The following is a 19654-nucleotide window of genomic DNA, read 5'->3' as shown; positions in this document are numbered from 1 at the left end:
ACTGTACTGATTCTGAACTGTTGCTTTTTCTTGAGTTTTATGAAGAAACATCGTTATATTTTGTTATTGAAAGAGATTCCTTATTTTTAATGTACTTACCTAATGTATTGTTTGTGTGAAAACCACCTGAGCCTGTTGAGCCATTCCCGCGAACCAATAGTAGAGGAAGGTGGGTGCGTTCAAAATGGTATATTTTCCCTAGTCTCCGGAGGACACTACGGAGTGAAAACAATCATGGTCGCGAAATTGAAGGGTCGTTCTCAAAATTGGCAACTTCAAAGGGCCCTTTGGAATGACGAAGAGTACAATTCATAGTAGGGTTGTCGACTGTGGCTCTGCAAAAACCGACAGGTGGATGACATCAAAATACCGCGAGAGCGATTCGAGAAATCATACGAAGAGTCTGCTGTCGAGTCGCTCTCGCGGTACTGTGATGTTATCCGCAAGGATTTTGTAAAAGCTCAACTAAAGTCTTTATTTTGTGATTTACTTTTTTTCAACGTATCATCCTCCTATATATATATATAAAAAAAACATTGTATGTAAACATAACATTTATATCCTAAATATTGACTAAGGCCATGTTAAAGATTCAAATTGAAGACAGTCAGAGAAATCAAACTTTTATGCTTCAAATCTCATAATCAGATTGAAATTTTAGCCTGGATTTTACAGGCTGGGTCACTTAAGACATGCCCCCCCACACACTTTGGTGTTTATCAATTCATTATATTAAAAATGTAGTATAAACATTATACTTAAAACACCAGCACACTGTAATTTCATGAATAATGAAGCAAAATGTGGAGGAAAGCTGTGGTTGCTTAGTGTTTTCACCTAGCTGAAGTTTGCCTTTTCATACAAAACACCTTAAAAAGTACTTTTTGGAAGATCTGTGGTCATGTCAGTTCAATTTTAAGTTTGTGTGGAATGTAAGCATTTGTTTACTGAAACTGCAGGCTTTCCAAAGAAGAGGCTCTCAAGTTGTTTAGAGTTTCAGGGCTTAGGGTAAAAACCTCAACCACATGAAAATCTGCATCAACAAAACTAGAACTTGTCACAGACATTTTTACAATCAAAAACTGGAAACCACAATATAAAATTAACTTTATTTTGGCATGTTTTAAAGTTCAAAAACATTTTTTGAAGATTTATGCTAGTTGTTTAACATGCTCAAACAGCACCAACTTTAGAAACACCAGTACTTGCAAATATTAAATGTTATGAATGCAAGCAAGAGATTCAGTTTTTGCTTTTGAGAGGCAGCGTGGATTGAAGGGGGGACAGACAGCTGATATTCTTCTCAGTAACAAATGGACATGAATTATAAAACGAGCATGTTTTAAACTGAAGCACACAACAGCATCATATCCAAGAAAAGAGACGGGAGAAAGAGGGATGTGTGTATATTTAGAAGAGCATCAGTCCAGCTTAGCCCCCGGAGGTTTTTAGGATATGGTTCATGGTAGGCCGTAATTTCAGACATCCACACATCTGAGCTAAATCAAGTGTTAGAATAGTTGGAGTCCTGCTTTAAGTTTGCCGAGGTCACTGTGAGTCCAAAGCAGTCCCTCTGATCCAGTCGAACCTCTGCTCTGAAGTGAAACACTGTGGATAAAGATGCAATTTTATGACACCTTTGTGAAAACACTTATTACAGTTTAAAAAAAAATATTTATGGGACATGATGCAACTAACTGTAATACACCAGCACAAATAACAATTTTACTAAATTATTAAAAATACCAGCTTCACATTACTGCTTTTAAAGACCCCATGAAATTAATAAGGGCGTCACTATTTTGATTTTAAATCAAAATCGATCTAAATTAAATCACAACCTCAAACTTCGAATTAAAAAAATGAAATCGTCGATGCTGCCACACACCCATGTCACGTCTGGCTTGCCAAGCGGGAAAAAACGCGTGTTTTGAATGCTGCAAGTCAACCTCCTCAAACTTAGCTAGCTACAGCCAATCAAAAGATAACATGGCAGGTGCAGGATACACCACACAAGCTGCTCTTTACATAGTAAACAAAAAAACAGCAATCGCCTCCTGCCTTTAGCTGAAGTTGATCAGAACAGAGCAGAACGGCGTCTGTGCCAGGACCGGTCGTTTCTCTGAACTGAGATCTGTTTAAGTTTAACAACAACTTATTTCAGTTGCTTAAGAGTTATTAAAACAGCATTTAAACATGACTTATTTGGGTATAGTCTCACGGTCTCGTCTGACGGTAATAAAAGTGCATTTTTAAGGTGCATAGTACTGACAGGAATGTTCATCTGACAGGAAGTTTCATTTTACCAGGTATGTGCGTGTACCATATTTTTCTAACATGGCAGGGCATCTCCGGGTTCAAGGTCAGATATTATATTTCATAAAAGTCTAGTCTAAAAATGGTATAGCATCTTTTTGTGCTTTAAAAAAACGAGAATTGAATCAAACCGTGACCTTAGAATCGAAAATGTAAACCGAATCGAGGATTTGGAGAATCGGTATAAATATGCTAGGCTTAAAGCAACACTATGCAGTTTCCATGTAAAAATGACTTACAGTTCCCCCATGTGGTTGAAAAGCGCAACAGTGCCTGGTATCAGACACTCTTCTGCAGGCAGGGGGAGGGGCGGGGCTGTGTGCTCTACCCTCCACCGCCACTTTCAGAGTGTGCTTGTAGCAGCTAGGAGGCTGCTCAAATTGCAGCAACAGTACAATTTGGCCAGTTAAAAGTTGTTCTATCACTGAAATAATTTTAGAGACATTATTTAAAGGTAAAAAAACTACATAGTGTTGCTTTAAGAATAAATATAAACGGGTATGGTCCAAAACACAGACACATTTTTTATGGAAAATATGTAAGCATTAAAAACGTACAGTTTGCACATGCACTAAAAAACGTCTAAAATTTTCACCTAACACTTCTACTTCATCTCCAATCAAATGCTCTTCAGATGCTGATGCGTCCCACCCCTACATCTTTGCTGCACAGTGCCATAAATAGATGCTATTGGTTGTTTTAAAATAGGGGGAGGGTCTTCTCAATAGTTTCATTGTTACAGTTAAACAAACATCACCACATCAAATAATGCTGCCCATTCCAAGGCTACATTGCTAGGTTTACATTCTAAGTCAGTGCCGCCTGTGAGCTTTTAACTGCTGTACAGATGTTATTTTGAACAAACTGAGGGATACGCCTGTACACTTTTCAGTGTTTAACGAAAGCAGACCACGGCTAAAATGGCATTTAACCAGAAGTGTTACTTTAACTACTGTACATGAAGGCATACACCTCTCACCTCCTGTTGCCATGGTGCTGGGAAAGTTGATCTAGCTCCACCTGCTGGTCGAACACATTTAATGTCGAATAGGACTCCACCATGAAATAGGATGTATCCTCTGATTGTCCTGGAACCTTCCCTAAAGGATACTGTTTCCAGGGGACCTTATCTGGTTGGAAACAAAAACGTAAGTCACCACCATGTCAAGTAATGAAAATGTCACACAATAAAAAAAGGGATTCTGGTCAAATGCTAAAACACAACACACAATATTCTAGTACTATATGGCTCCGTATAACTTTTTTACTGTATGCATTTTCTATTAATTTAACATAATTTAAAAGTGATGCATGTAATTTGTTTAAATGTTAAAAGTTATAACAAATAATCAGAGCCATTCATAGGATGACTTAAACATTATATCCATGTGGTGCATTGAACATCTTTCTGTTTGTTTTAAAGGGTCGAACACAGCAACATTTTTGTTTGGACCACCCGCCTAAACAATTGCAGACGAAGGGAGTTTTGTGGGAAGCTTTTTGGACACTAGCATCATTTCTGCAGTTCAATTCAATAGTGGTTCAAAATGTCATGCTGCACCTTTAAGAAGACCTGAGACACCGAACACTATCATTATGCACGTTTTTCCCATTCTGTGCGTTTTTGTGTGTTACCTGTGCACACGCTCCATGCTGATCCTCGCAATGCAGAGTTTCTCTCCTGTACATCATCTGCGCTCAATTTTTCCTGGAGCTCTTCCGTGGGCGGAGCTTGCATGGATCCAGGGGTGTGGTTAGACGAGTGCGTGTCCCTGTTTTGTGATGCGTTGAGTCTTTCCTGAAGGCTCTGTAGGGTGTATACTGGCTGAGCATGGTCTGAGGGTTCGGGAGAGGAGTTTCCATGGTAACCCTGCGTGTAGATGCTGCAGAGCTGAAGCAGGTTTTCCTGCGTGTCTGGTGGGAGGGGCTTATCCATGTCACTGAAAATCTGTTTAAGTAAGAACGGTGTAGCAGGACATGGTGCATCTACACAAGCAGAGATGAGAGTCTGCCACGGAAATTGTAATCTCTTCACGAAGATCCTGTCCTTTGATGTTTTTAGACGCTTGTGGGCTTTCACTTCACCTGACATACAAAATTTTACGCTTTCAAACTCACAGAAAGTATGTAATTTGCTTCTTTAAAATGCATTAAAGTTATTATTTTTTTATTTAGCACACGTTTTAAGCATTTCAGAAACTAATGTCAGGTTCAAAGTGATAAAACAATAGATTAACTATTAAAACAAAACTATTTAGACACTTTCTGATTTGTTCTTCTGTGAACAGGAGGAGAACTGACATGGAGACATCTGCATCATTAAATTGCTTTTTGTAATGTACTGCTGTTATTTGCACATTCGTAGGTACTAAATACTTAATATAACCACTATATATATGCAACTATAGACATAAAGGACATTATAGGTTCTTACTTGTTCTGTTGCAGAGTAATATCTCTGATATCCAGGAGGCAATGTAGTACATTCTGTTACTGGACGGCTCATTCGAGAGCTCTGTGAACAGTTTGTCCAGAATGAGAATAATAAAGTCGAACGAATTCAGGACCTTCAACAAAGGCAACCAGAACTGGAAAAACACTCGAGGAAGGCACGGTGCAGAGATATCAACAGAGTCCTCTGTAGAGAGACAAGAGTTTCAATTTGTGTGACCAATTCCTTTGGAATTTGCTGCTTTTTGTGTGAAAGTAAAATTATAGACAATATATCCATATCCATCTCGATTGTGTGTCTACATTTAAATGCATATAAAAAACTTTAGCCCATCATAGTATAGCTTATGCAAACGTGCGTACCTGAAGCATCAATATCTAGAGACTCTAGTTGTTCTGCAGTGGGAATAAGGAATCCATCCTGCACTAAAACATCAACGAGGATCTCACTAAACCAAATATAAACACAGCAGATGTTCATAACAGTTTGACATGTGCTTTAACATACTGATAATAAATACCTGCTTCAGAAAAAGACACCCACCTGGAGTCTGCTGCAAAGTGTTTGATTTGTGTCAGCATCCAGCTTAGATCAGCGCTAGCATCCGGCCACACCCCACGCTGCTCTCCTTGCTTTGCCAGCTCTTCATAAGTCTAACATTATTACATCAAAACAATAAGCGCAATGTTAACCATATCTCATGTTGCCTATTTAAACAGAAAATGTCTTCCTTTGCATTTTAAAACATTTCACATACACACGACAGTGGTGTCAAAAAGATATGCATTTACACAGATTCGTGAAAACCACTTATATACTGTATTACGTGTCCCAGGGTGGTATGATGGGAATGAAACTTCATAAAGAATTTGCACGCATTCGTCTACGGATGATGAGGTTGGTTTATTACAACACGTTTTTTTTCCAACTTAAAAAGTAAGTGTTCGTTCTGCCAAATTTTTTTGTTAAATCAACTTAAAAAAATTAAACTTACTTTTTAGGTTGAAACAACATATAATTTTTTTAATCCAGTATACACTGGATTATAAAGCACAAAAATGTTGTAACCCTTGTTGATGAACTCAGCAGCACAAACACAGTTCCACAGGCCACCATTGTTGTTTTTGTTATACCCTATCGACTGCATTAAAGGAAAACACCATTGTTTTTCAATATTTTACTATGTTCGTATCTTAACATAGACGAATGAAAACATACCCATCTTTTTTCAATGCGTGCACTTAATCTTTGTACAGCACGTTGTGAATGTGTTAGCATTTAGCCTTGCTCCATTAATTACTTAGGATCCAAACGAATGAATTTAGAAGCCACCAAACACTTCCATGTTTTCCCTTTTTAAAGACTGTTACCTGAGTAGTTACATGAGTAAGTATGGTGGCACAAAATAAAACATGGCGATTTTTAAGTGGATGAAAAATGAGAACTATATTGTATGGCAGAAGAGCACTTAGTTTGCAGCACTTCGATTAAATAGGGAAAACATGGAAGTGTTTGGTGGCCTCCAAACTCATCCCTGTTTGGACCCTAAGGGGGCGTGCACACCAACGCTTTTACGCCCGGTACATGTTTTCATTTGATTCCAATGGAAACTCAGCATTTTTCAAATAAGCCAGCAGCTAGCGTTTTTTTTTTCGCGCTGAAAACCGGCGCTCTGCGTTTTTCGTGCGCTCGGCACTGAGCGTCAAGAGTTGAAAGAGATTCAACTTTGAGTGAAAAGCTCCGCTTGTCAATGTCAGTTCTCACACGGCCATCATATCACAATGGAGGAGGGGCGGGACATTACCACAGCAACCAACCGGCTCACAGCTCAAGTATCAGAGCTACCAAAGCGCTCGGCTGAAAAACAGCTTGCTTTCGGTGTCCTCAAGGCGTTTTCAGCCGCGTTTAAAAGTTTTGCTGTGTCCAGCCCCTTAGGAATGAATGGGGCTAGGCTAAATGCTAATATATTCACGACGCGCTGTACAAAGATTAAGTGCACGCATTAAATAAAGATAGGTATGTATTAATTTGTCCAAGTTGAGGTAAGAACATAGTAAAATATTGAAAAACGGTGGTGTTTTCCTTTAACACATGCACATGATGTCACAGTTATCACAGATTCACGTTTATGTAGTTCACCTGGAGATAATGAGTTGTTATCAAAAACCGGCACTATGTAACCCATATTCAAAAGTTTGCGCATTCAGGAGCCCACGATGTTGTTGTTGTGTAAATGAACAGAAAAACCGCATAAAACGTATCCCAGTTTTGGTTAAAGCATTATCATGTAAACATCCCTTCAATCACAAATCATCCAATTTCTGAGATCTAAATCATGGAAGAGTGTAACAGCTTGCGTCTCACAAAAACAGGCTTATAGTGATCTCTGGTGGTCAGAGTTGGGAAAGTACACATAACTTTAAAGTGCACAGGAATGCAAGAAGATTTCATCAGTGCTTATGGAAAACTTACCTGAAACTGTTCTCTTTCATAAGAGATGAGCAGTTCTCTGACTTTCTCTGAAAAAAATTGACATGAAATATATAACTAGTCTACTACTGCTGCTTACAACATCATGAAATACAATTTAAACTAAGAACAAAGCTAATGCAGTTTTAAGTAATATGAAATACATTTTATACGTTTTAAATGTTATGTCTTAAACATATGACCCCACTGCATTTTAATATTTGTATACAATTGTGCCATCATGTTTTTCTGGCTTGATCTCACTCGTACTCACTGTGTCCCTCGATCTCTCTCTGTCTGTTGATCAGGATTTCCTCATGTCTTTTAGCACACGCCTCTTCATCCTCCTCTTCTGATGAAGATTTCCAGTCCTCTGCCAGCTGACTGCCCAGCTGTTGAGACCAATACTTCTGATGCAACCATTCAAGCACAAACGCACAACCTGAGGAAAACAAATATACACAAAGTGACCTACCAGGTTGCTGCTGGTAGTGGTGTTAGTGAGACCAGCAGGGGGTGCTCACCCTGTGGTCTGTGTGGGTCCTAACACCCCAGTATAGTGATGGGGACACTATACTGTCAAAAAAGCACCGTCCTTCGGATGAGACGTTAAACCGAGGTCCTGACTCTCTGTGGTCATTAAAAATCCCAGGATGTCCTTCGAAAAGAGTAGGGGTGTGCCCCGGCATCCTGGCCAAACTTGCCCATTGGCCTACTAATCATCCCTCATACCAATTGGCTATATCACTCAGTCTCCTCTCCACTAATAAGCTGGTGTGTGGTAAGCGGTCTGGTGCAATATGGCTGCCGTCGCATCATCCAGGTGGATGCTGCACATTGGTGGTGGTTGAGGAGATTCCCCCGTTCATATGTAAAGCGCTTTGAGTACTGAGAAAAGCGCTATATAAATGTAAGGTATTATTATTATTATTACGTACAAACAGATTTAAATACAGACAGCTGAGTTTTAACCACCTGCAGCTTATGAAACTTAACACATGCACGTCTGATGATCTAAACTTACACATATTCATGTTAATTTTGTCTAGTTGCAGACAGGCCGCCCACAATCCATTGACTTATCATATGAACGATATTGATAAAATTTGAAAGCTGTAATCTGACTATCATACTTAATGCACTTAAAGGGGACATTCGACTTTTTTTTTTATTGCCACTTTGTAGGTGTGAGCAAAAATGTGTCCTTTTTTGGATGTGTTCTTTTAAAATGCAAATGAGCTGATGAAATGCAAACACTGATCGCCATGATAATGGTTTGATGGAATTGAAACTCAATTGTGGTCAATTATTTTTTCTCTCCCTTTCTCGGTCTTTGCACTAAATGGCAGTGCCGTGGTTGGATATTGCATATTAAAGAGATAGTTCACCCCAAAATAAAAATTCTGTCATCACTTATTTCATCCTCATATTGTTCTAAACCTGTAAGAATTTATTTTTTTCTGATGAACACAAAGAAGATATTTTGATAAATGATGGTAAACACACAGCTGATCGTAACCATTGACTTCCATAGTATGAAAATAAATAATATGAAGTATTGTGATAAATGATGAAGAAGATATTTTGATAAATAAACGGTAAGCACACAGTTGATGGTTCCCATTGAATTCCATCCTATTTGTTTTTCTGTACGCTGTGTGCTTACCATAATTTATCAAAATGTATTTTGTGTTCATCAGAAAAAAGAAATTCATACAGGTTTAGAACAACATGAGGATGAGAAAATTGTGACAAAGTTTTCATTTTTGGGAGAACTATCCCTTCAAGGGGCGGTATTATAATAAGATCCCCTTTTGATAGCACAATGTTTTTTTCACATGCTTGCAGAGAATGGTTTACCAAAACTAAGTTACTGGGTTGTTCTTTTTCACATTTTCTAGGTTGACAGCACTTAAACATGAAAAAAGTCAGATTTTCATGATATGTCCCCTTCAAAAAGAGTAAGGGTGGACACCGATTTTAAAGAACTTGGGGGTGGAGTAACAGGTGACAAATATTTCATTTCTGGGTGAAATGTAGAGCAAACCGTCTGGTCATAAATCAGGCTACACAAAACATATAATTTAATCAGATTAGACATGATTTTGTGTGATGTAAGAGTTGTCTACAGGTTTGTCTCTCACCTTTTCTGCACCACTTTAAAGAAGGGAGTCTATGGTGTGTAAACTCATGTCTAAGGTTTACCACCCACTCTGGGATATTTAACTGCCAGAAAAAAAATACTGTAGTCAGAACAGTTAATCGGACATCAATATCTGTGAATTGATCTGTAACTTACATTTCTGGCTAAGAATCGCAGAGGTCTGGCGATTTTGGTCTGTTTTCGTTCTGTGATAAGATTTACAAACCTGAAACACACAATCACACTTATTTAAAGATGTGACCTTCAGTAAAGTCAAATGCATTGATTTTAAAATAAAGTGCACTTGAGAAAATTGGGGATGGGAAACATACCGGACCAGTGCCATGCCATAGAGCAGCACCAGATCACTGGCCTCCAGCTGACCTGTGCTATCCAATACCTGACACCGGACGAGATCTGCTGTGGCCTCCACGGCCACTGGAGTGTTTTGTCCAAACCTATGCAGTAGACAGAGAGCTAATTTAATTCAATTATATTTGCAATTACTTTTAACCAACTGGTCTCAAGTGGACATGACTCAGACACAGGTGACCTAGAAGAGTAAACTATCTTTTTTTTATGAAATTTGACAAAATTTAAATACTTTTGTAGTCATGTTAACAATATTTTGTATTCATTTATTAAACACAACAAACATTTGGTTGTAAAACGTTTTTAAAAGCTGCACTTTTTACATGTCACATACTGTTATTGGCAGTGACATTACAGCTTAAGTGTATATACTTTATGTATAAGTTAACTTTATATCCACCACGCTTTCGCAGCATCAACAAAGTTTTACTCAAGAAATCAACGTCACAGTAAATCAACCCAGGACCCCGTATACCTGCCCTTCCACGCAGAGATCCTATGCAGTGCGTGTTTCTGCAGCACAGGGTCTCTGGAGTACAGATGCTCCAACACATGATCGTACTCCGCTTTGTTCAACCAGGCCACGACGTGACGCGACTTTCCCGCCGATCTCCTCCTCATCTTCTGACACTAGCCTGTCTGTTTACTACTAACGAGTATTTAGACAGCGTTACTGTTAAATAATACTATTCAATCGATTCGGAAAAATAATAAAATATACGTTTCACATGCATATATTTTCTCTAAACACGCCCCGCCGGCGGTGTTGCAACCTAAACTGTCCCCCTTGAACTTTGCATTATTGCAGTGGTTCCGGATGGGACGTTTTATCCGTTTTCTTTATTTCAAAAGATGAAATAATTATTAATATACTTGGACCAAGTTTTCATGGTCACATTATAGGTTTTAGGGTGCCATGAGTTTATTCATACATTAAAATAACCAAAGTAAAATCACAAAAGCGGCACGCCAACGCAAAACATAACTAAGTAACGTTATATTTTCCTATTCTTATCGAAATCCAATTCCTTTGCCTAATTATATTTGCACATATTATTACATTTATTATATTAATAATTACATGTTATCAATAATTAGTATTAATATCTACAATTGTTTAGATTTTGACTATAAAATGGATATTTATTGTTGAGGAGTTTTTAATTTTAAGTATTTCTTCTTTAACCATTTTTTTTATTTTTAAATATTAATAACTACAAACCTTTAATGTTGATGATAGTGCTATCTTATCACGTTTACCTATTTTTTCCAAAAAATATCCTCGGGACATCCCTCGAGTAAAACGTTTCCCGTATCCAACGTAAGCCAATCGCTCTGGGAAGTCAAGAAAAGCTTGGAATTTCTGCTAGTGGTACTGGGGAAAATTACGTCACTGCTGGAATTGTGTGGGATACCCCCTCCTCACATTCTCAGAGCGCGCGCAGTGGAGCTGCGTGTGTGTGGGACACAAAGCAGCACATAACGGGGCCTGTGCAGTTCGGGCGGAGTTTAGCAAAACGCGCTTTGCTGTGCCTCCATCGGCAGGGCTGGGTGTGGTTTTCAAAACTCAGTTCCGTTAGCAGGAAATCGACTCAAGGACCGCTAGTACTTCTGTGAGTGACAAAGACACACAGAAAAGTGAAATTTGTTCGGAATCTAGGAGAAATCCGAGGAGAAGCTTTTTCCAGAAGGCCTGTGACGGTGGTTCGCTCTCTAGCGTGGACATCAGCCGATGGGAAAAAGTTTGTCTGTCTGTTAACTTCATTGTATCAGCTCAGTTTGTGACATCCGCGAGAGAAGAGAACAAATACAGTCAAAATGCCGAAAACGGTGAGTACCCGTAGGTTACCTAAACAATCGACTTGAGTTTATGGTATAGCAAGCAAAACCAGCAAATTACACGATACTTTTAAACGCTGCGCATTTGGGGTGAAATAGGAGACGATAGCGACGCGTCGGCGCTCAGAAGGGGCGAGGATGGTCTTTCACTTGCTGGAAACCAATTGGCATGTTTGCCAACCAATTCCCGCGGGTGTACGGTAGGCCGTACGCTATGCGCTATTTAGGGCAATAATTCTTTAAATTAACAGTAACGTTAACGAACTTTCATCTGAACTCACTAAAGAATAACTTGTTGCTTGCCAAATATAAGAGACAGTTACTTAAATATTATCGCTGTATGTTGCATTTTGTACGTAACTGTATAGCATTACAAATATGCTAAATGTTTTTGTATTGTTTGATCAAAAAAGACAAGCAGTTATTTATTGCCCGTTAGCCAGTTTTGTTTGGCAATGTCGTTTTGTGTTGTATATGGGTTGAACCGTTACTCGGTGACAACATGTTAACCCCCCACCATCGCCACATCTGATTGGCCTCCCGTCAAGCTGCAGTGAATAATCTGCGTCCAGTTCATTTTAGCGCCTCTGTGCTGCCGGTAATGGCGCGGTTTCGATCGGCCTGATAACGGATTCGGGACTGGAAAGTATGAGACTCGTCGGAGGCGTTGGGTCCAGTTTGCCGTCACTATGGGAGGACCCGGACGAGCTCATGGCGCAATCTTACAATTTTCCATACCGAGGCGTGGTGTCCACTTAAATAGCTACACAACTGCTAATTTTTTTGGTGCACGAGAATTTTCTTTTTTCGGTTACGCCTCGCAATTAATGAATCATTTTAAGTAGATTATATTTAAAACCACAGACAAACAGGATGGACCGACACGTCTTTTCTGATCACGTGGGGCACATGTAGCACGTCACGTTCTTAACTTTATCAGTGACGTGCCAGTGTTTAAACAAAACCATTTAAATTCGCTTTTGATGTTTTATCTCAAGGTTGTCATACTTTCAAAATCTGTAGTTTGTGTCAGACACACTAGTGTTATAGAAGTCATGTATTAACATTTTTCAAGCAACAACTACTACATTGAGTACCAAGAGGTACCATGGCATACTTTAAACTAAATCATGTTGTAAATAATAAAACTTTGTTTGTTTTTTGTAAGGGACTTGCATAAGTTCAACACTTTTGTTCTTGCACATCCCTTAAAGGGACAGTTCACCCAAAAATGAAAATTCTGTCATCATTTTCTCACTCTCATGTTGTTACAAACCTCCATACATTTCTTTGTTTTGATGTACACAAAGAAAGATATTTTGAGGAATGTTTGCAGCCAAACAAAACTGATCATGAGCCCCATTCATTTCCGTAGTAGAAAAATATACTATTAAAGTGAATGAGTTTATGAACGTTTGGTTACAAGCATTCCTCAAAATATCTTCCTTTGTGTATATCAGAACAAATACATTTATAAAGGTTTGTAACTACATGAGAGTGAGAAAATGATGACAGAATTTTCATTTTTGGGTGAACTGTCCCTTTAAGATTATTATTTAGAGTATCCTAAATACATTCATACTTAATCAATGTATGTGGTGTGTTAAGCATCATTAAGTAAGAGACACATAGATATGAAATGTAACACAACTGTCTTATGATACACATGACAGGCTGATTCTACATAGTAGCAATTTTAGGAATTAAGTGCTGATAACAAGGTTCAAGTGTAATTTTAATGTAACATAACTTGTTAACTGTTTTTCTCTCAAAATAGCTTAAACTCACGCATACATACGCAATAGCTTACACATGGCATTTAGTTTTTGTATGGTAGACTCAAATGCTACAGTAAGACCTTTACTAGACCACACATGTTGCAGAGTAAAGACAAGTTTAGCTCAAGGCCAGACTTAGAATGGATATAAATTTGTTTGCTTACTATGATGTCAGAGGTGCAAAATCACACTTGGCACATTATGCTATACAATGAAGAGTGCCAGTGAAAGTTGTGTGGTTGACTTCCAGGTGGCATCTGCACACTAGATAGTGTAGACTTTTTAGATGGAACGGATGAAACGCATATTGCTCTTTGCATGTGTCTTAGGGATGTAATGCTTTTGGAGGTTCCTTGAATCGTATTGGACTGCAAACTTTTTGTCTCAATGAAGACTTGCAAGTCTCTTTCCGATAATTACTCACGGTTTCTGTGCTTCGACTGTGCTTACATCACTTCCTGTTTGAACGTTTCCTGTTCGGGGCCAGCTAGGCTTGACGCTGCCACTCAGTACCATATTTGGAGTTTCACAGAAGTGCAGCGTGCACACGTACACATACAGCTTTGTGTAGTGAGCTCGGGCCCCTCTTCCGGCTGCAGATTTCGGTTGCTCAGAATGCAGCTGTTTATCAGAGCTAATGTACTAAAATGGCCTCTTTTAGTCTCAACACACTCCTTTCTCGCTCTCTCTCAAACTCGCCCTTTTCTCACACACGTTCATTTATCTCTAGTCATCAGTTCCTCTCAGTGTAACAAGTGGGAGTTACGTGACCTCTGTAGGTTGAGGTCAGTAGAAATGAGCAGGCGAGAAAGTGAGCGACTTATAAAGGTCGCATTGACACTGTAATTTTTGTGATAATTTTATCTTTTTTTTAATTTAGAGTTTATTTATATTATTTAGTCTTTGTCATATATCTCTAACAACACTGTACAGTTCAGTACATGGCTCTCTGCTGGACATCCCAAATGTGCAATGGTGTAGGTCTTGGAGTCTAGGCTTTATTTGTATATTAGTATGTATATTTGACATATTTATTTGACATAAACACGATAATGCTACGTACATCAGTGCTGTAGTGTTATACATCAAACCATTGTGAGAGATTGGAGATCTTTGGTATGTGTGAGGTAGATGGATTAACTATGAACACACATACACCCAGGGAAAGATTAAGATCTTTAATAAGGTAAAACTCCAGGGGGTTTGAAGGAAAGTTCTTGAGTTGGTTCAACACTTCAGATCTTGATGGAGGAAAACAGCAGAATTGAACTACATCTCGCCTCAAAACTCGTGAGTCCAGTTTGTGCATAAAGTGATGAGAATAGATTTAAAAAGGGTGTTTTTCTTGAACTGGTGTGTTCTTTTTTCATTTTACTGAAGAATTAGTTATAGAATTGGCTATAGCTGTTTAATGGCAGAAGCCTTTGGTTTAACTTTGATATTGTTGATTATTTAACCAACTGAAGGCATCTTCTATTCAAATGTGTTTTTGTAAGCGCAGCTCATGCAAACAGAAACCCAGTTCTGCATTTGCATTTGAAGTTCACATTTGATTGCGTTGTTGTGGCTCATGGTATATTTTGACAAAACTTATAGGATTTTAAGTTCTCCAAGACATTTGTGTGAATGTATAGCATTGTGTCTGTAAATAGGATTTCAAGGAGGGAGATTTGGCCCTGAAGGAATGCATTGGTCAAGTAATTCATGCAAATCCTTTTGTTTTCTACAAGATGGATTTTCTGAACAATTCTTGTCGAAATGAAAGCTTGTACTGACCATAAATATTGCTTTATAGTTTATTTACTCTCTAAATAATAATATATGCTTATATACACTGGAATTTATATTTAATGTACTGTGTATATAGAGTTAAATATTTGTATAATAGTCTCTTGGGAGACAACATTGTTTTCTCATTACAATGTAGGGGAGAAATGACAATAATCCCATTTTGATTATGCAATAGTAATGTTTCAATGAACTTGCATGTCATGCATACTTTGCATGTCTATGTTTCTGTTGCACACATAAAAACATGTTTTTTTAACAGCAATGAAAGAAATGCAATACAGAATGTTGCTGATATCTTGGTTAATCATTTTTCTGAAGATCGCTATTGTTAGAGGATTAGCCACAAATGCAGTCAGATTCTGCTGTTACAGTCATTTTTTCAAGGGGAAGTATAGTGTCAATGTTCTAAGTAAGTTAACCAAAGGATGAATAGAGAAATAGATTGTGGTTGAGGTTAACTGATGTTACCAGTAAAATAAACGTAAATATACAGTTGCTAGCTGTAGCTTTATGCACTCTAAAAATGTTGGGTTACAGTTGGGTTATAAAAAACTATGCTGGGTTGTTTCAACCCATGATTGGGCTACAACAACCCAACATAGGTTAATATACTGTAAAACCCAACAGTTAGGTTTGTCCATCTTTGACCCAGCCATGGGTTAAAACAACCCAACATTTGTTAAAGTGTATCTTCCGTAGTTTAACTCTGACCAATAGGAATTGGTTGCCATTCTGTGTGACAATGAGGTTTAAAATAACCCTGAATTTCGAGGTTAGTTTGTAGTCTCTACATTGTTTTGAGTCTTAGAATAAGAGAGTTTTGCCATATAAGCTCTTATTAGTTTGTTTCTAATTAGTTTTCATGGAATGGTCTGGTTTCAAGTGCGAAAGTTTTGTGGGTGAGAGTAGGAGGTGTGTAGGCTTGGTAATTGGTTTTTGTGCGTTTTGCTTACAGAATGAATAAGGTATTAGTTGAAAGCATGCTTGCCGAATCGTAGTCTCATGTAACTAGTGCTGCCACTAACGACTAATTTTCTAACGACTAATCTTTCGACTAATTTTTCGAATAGTCGACTATTCTAAACGACTAATTAAAAAAAACTCAAGTGTTTTGTTATTTCATTGTGTCCATTTTATTTTGAACCCACCGGTGTCATAAACAATATGAATAACTTAAATGTTACCAAATAAAAAATTACAATGTAAACAATAATAAATAATAAACTTCCAGTGCAAAGTAGATGCTTAACAGAAATATGAAATGTTTCACTTCTACTCTTTGATCTTATATTGCATTTTAACACAACTGAATGCTATTTTACATATTATCTGTTCTGTTGTAGCCTATAAAATAGTGACTAAACATGACCCATCACCTCGTTTTTATCCAACCAGCTGTTCCTTTAACTGCTGCTAAAATCCTGATTTAGATATGCAAAAATCACCATACATTTACATTGTAGCTTTACTGCTGTTGCTCTTCTCATAATTGTTGTTGTGTTTTTGAGCCATTTCTTGATTTTAAATGCGAGTGATATAGCGCAGGACAATTCGGTGCAAATTCAGAAATATAAGAGAATACACTGTTGTTGTTACATAGACTACAGAACACGGCATACAGCATCATAGGGGAGAAAGAAAGCTCGCACACAGACTCACACTACTGCTAATCTTTCTTTAAGTCATGTTAACTCGATCAGTCGTCTTTGTCAGAGACATCTGTGAATGTTGACGTTTACGCAAAAAAGAAAGTACATTAAAAACACTGCCACCTTTTCACTGTCACGTAAATTAGAGAGAGAGAGAGGCGCGCGCGGTCGAGGCGCTGCAAGCAACATGAGTGATAGAGAGAGAGAGAGAGAGAGAGAGAGAGAGAGAGAGAGAGAGAGAGAGAGAGACGCGCTGAACACTCGCAACAATGAATTGAGCCGTTTAAAATAGTAAAATAAAAATGTAAATGGGAATCATGAAAAATCTATTTGTTGCGTCCAGTGTTGATTCCGTGGCGGAATCATGAGCAAACACTGATAGCCTTTAACATCCAAAGACAGAGTTGTACTTCTCAAAAGAGTTAATAAAACAGTACTGACTAGCTCGCCGTTTCATTAATAATCATATAACAGTTACTTACGTTGTCCTATTCTCTGTGGGTGTATCGTCAATAACTCCCGAGTGTTTTCGTTTGAGATGCTCGTGCATTGTCGTTGTGCTCCCGTGATAAGCCTGCGACGTTTGGCACGGTGTAACAGACCACTCTTTTATCACAACTTGGCTTAAAATACTTTCATACTTCGGAAGCTTTCCGACTTATAATTCCATAGACTCACCTGCCACCGCCAATTTTTCAAAATTAAAGCAGTGAAGGCAGGGGGAGAGGGAAGAAAGATGATAGCGTAGCAGATTTAACCAGCAGGGCGCGCACAGCGCACAGACTGGTGTGGAGGTGAATTACATTGAGTCATTTGAGACATGAGACAGAATTACAGTGGGCCGTTTGAGACGGAAAAAAATAAATATGCGACTCCTCGACTAAAAAAATTGCCGTCGACAAATTTTCATCGTCGATTACGTCGACTACGTCGACTATTCGCGGCAGCACTACATGTAATCCAGACCTTTAGACTGACGGCAAAATGTTTGGACTCAATAGCAGCTTTCATTGGCCAATGACTGCAAAAGAACCCCGTTCTGACTGACACGTAAAGCAGTTCTTTTTGGTCAGTGGCATGTTTGAGAGGTGAAAATGTAAAGTTGATGTCCCATGACCAATCAGATTCCAGTTTGCTTATTTGAATATACTTATTTTTGGCCCTTGTTGATGGCAAAATTTGGAATGCTCTCTTATTTAAAGTCGCATTGGATATAAGCTTAAAGGGATTTATGTAAATGCCAACTATGACTTCCAGGGTTTCCCGCAGAAAATTTGGTAGTTAAGGTGGTAGGGTTGTGCAGGTGGGCGGGCCGGGGGCGTGGCAATCAAAGGGGCGTACGCGTCATGATGAAAATATTTTTATTTAAAACACTCAAATTAAACTCAATTTGGAAGAAACTATGACAGAAAAATGAACACATACTAGATTATTAATGAATTAAATGTTTTATCAACAGGCTAGTTATCCTCCAGACAGTGACGGACCATGTCTTTTCTCTCATTTCGGCCATGTGCACGTGCCCACTCGCGGTGTGAATCTCTCCGAGATGCACTTGACGGCCTTTTGTGCAGCGAATTTTTCTTTTTTGGACGACCTAGTTAAGGTGGTAGGGTTTCCCAGCTAAGGTGGGCCGCCCGAACTGAAAAGTGCTGCGGGAAACCCTGAGTTCTTCATATACAAGTAGAGTTGATAACAACTAATCGCAACTAATCGTTTCAGAATAAAAGTTTTTGTTTACATCATATATGTGTGTGTATTGTGTATAATAATTATGTATATATAAATACACACACATATGCATGTATATATTTAAAAAATATTTACATGTGTCGGTATATATTTATGTATATAATTACAATAATGGAACATATTTGTTTCTTAAAATATTTTTATTATTCTTAAAAAAAAATCTACATGTGTATGTATTTATATATACATAATTATTATACAAAATACACAAACATATGATATAAACAAAAACTTTTATTCTCCAAACGATTAGTTGCGATTAGTTGTTATGCAGCCCTACATTCAAGTTTAATTACTTGGTTAGTTTTTGTGGGAACATGGATAACAACAAATGGATTTTTCTTAATATTATTTAGCGAAATCTTTAAAGTTCATCCTAGCTACAATAAAAGCCAAACAGAAACGAGAAGCTAAATATTATTGTTCATTGTATGAACTGCGGCCATTCTGCCTTTTTTTACATTGCGTCACAACGATTGATCAAGTGGTCGAAGTTTGTTTTTACATGATGTCACAAAGATCGAGTGGCTGAAGTTTGACTTGTTATAATTATGAGTTTTAAGAGTTGTTACTAGTAGGAATCACATAATTACGGTAATTCTGACTCATACCGTTAAATCCAGCATTCATCCTCGAGTTATTGATTTATGTAGAAATAACCGTTTTTACACAATATGTATACATTATAAGGACAGCATTTAATAGAAAAAAGTATAAATACTATCTTTAGCCTATTCTTTACTGGTTGTATGTGTCATTGTGTAAGTGTCATTGTTCTGGGTGTGTGTGTGAACATGTAAGTGCGTCTGAGTAAAGCCAGGGCGATTGTTCTAAGAATAGCGGCAGAGAAACTCTAGAATGGCGGGTCCACTGCGAAGACCACACCCATATCACACACACCCTGACCAGGCAGAATTACAAATTCTTGGTTCCTGTTTCATGAAGCCATGAACTATTTTTACCCTGTGAAACATCCAGGAGTCAAGAGAGTCCATTAACCTACCGATACTGTTCCACACTTCCACCCAAACTTGCCATTACAGAGAGAGAAAGGGGTGTATTATATTGGCACTTTCGCACATGAAATGAACTC

The 19654-nt window shown here is 38.1% G+C and overlaps 2 protein-coding genes across 2 annotated transcripts in view; one reads left to right on the top strand and one right to left on the bottom strand.

Moving 5' to 3' along the window:
* Positions 1–1090: 1090 nt before the first annotated feature.
* On the bottom strand, positions 1091–10568 carry las1l (LAS1 like ribosome biogenesis factor). Its single transcript, XM_073860953.1, has 12 exons — positions 10228–10568; positions 9713–9838; positions 9537–9606; positions 9382–9463; positions 7512–7679; positions 7241–7287; positions 5312–5421; positions 5131–5216; positions 4751–4954; positions 3952–4401; positions 3296–3446; positions 1091–1608 (listed from the first exon to the last, which is right to left on the bottom strand). Exons 1-12 carry the CDS (start codon positions 10371–10373, stop codon positions 1512–1514), a joined length of 1737 nt encoding a protein of 578 aa, XP_073717054.1. The 5' UTR covers positions 10374–10568; the 3' UTR covers positions 1091–1511.
* A 629-nt stretch (positions 10569–11197) lies between these two features.
* Positions 11198–19654, top strand: part of msna (moesin a) — a 29366-nt gene continuing 20909 nt past the window's right edge. The window contains exon 1 of the mRNA XM_073860952.1: positions 11198–11582. Coding sequence (XP_073717053.1) covers positions 11571–11582 — 12 coding nt within the window. The 5' untranslated portion in view covers positions 11198–11570. The remainder of the gene's footprint in view (positions 11583–19654) is intronic.

This window comes from Misgurnus anguillicaudatus, chromosome 22 (genome assembly GCF_027580225.2).
Source record: "Misgurnus anguillicaudatus chromosome 22, ASM2758022v2, whole genome shotgun sequence".
NCBI classification, from domain to species: Eukaryota; Metazoa; Chordata; class Actinopteri; order Cypriniformes; family Cobitidae; genus Misgurnus; species Misgurnus anguillicaudatus.
This window is presented reverse-complemented; position numbering and strand designations above follow the sequence as displayed.

Coding starts and splice junctions, on each gene's coding strand:
- las1l (XM_073860953.1), bottom strand. CDS start 10,373: ATGAGGAGGAGATCGGCGGGAAAGTCGCGTCACGTCGTGGCCTGGTTG. Junction 7,680..9,381: donor TTTAAAGTGGTGCAGAAAAG/GTGAGAGACAAA, acceptor TGTTTTCCTCAG/GTTGTGCGTTTGTGCTTGAA. Junction 7,288..7,511: donor GAGAGAGATCGAGGGACACA/GTGAGTACGAGT, acceptor AATTTTTTTCAG/AGAAAGTCAGAGAACTGCTC.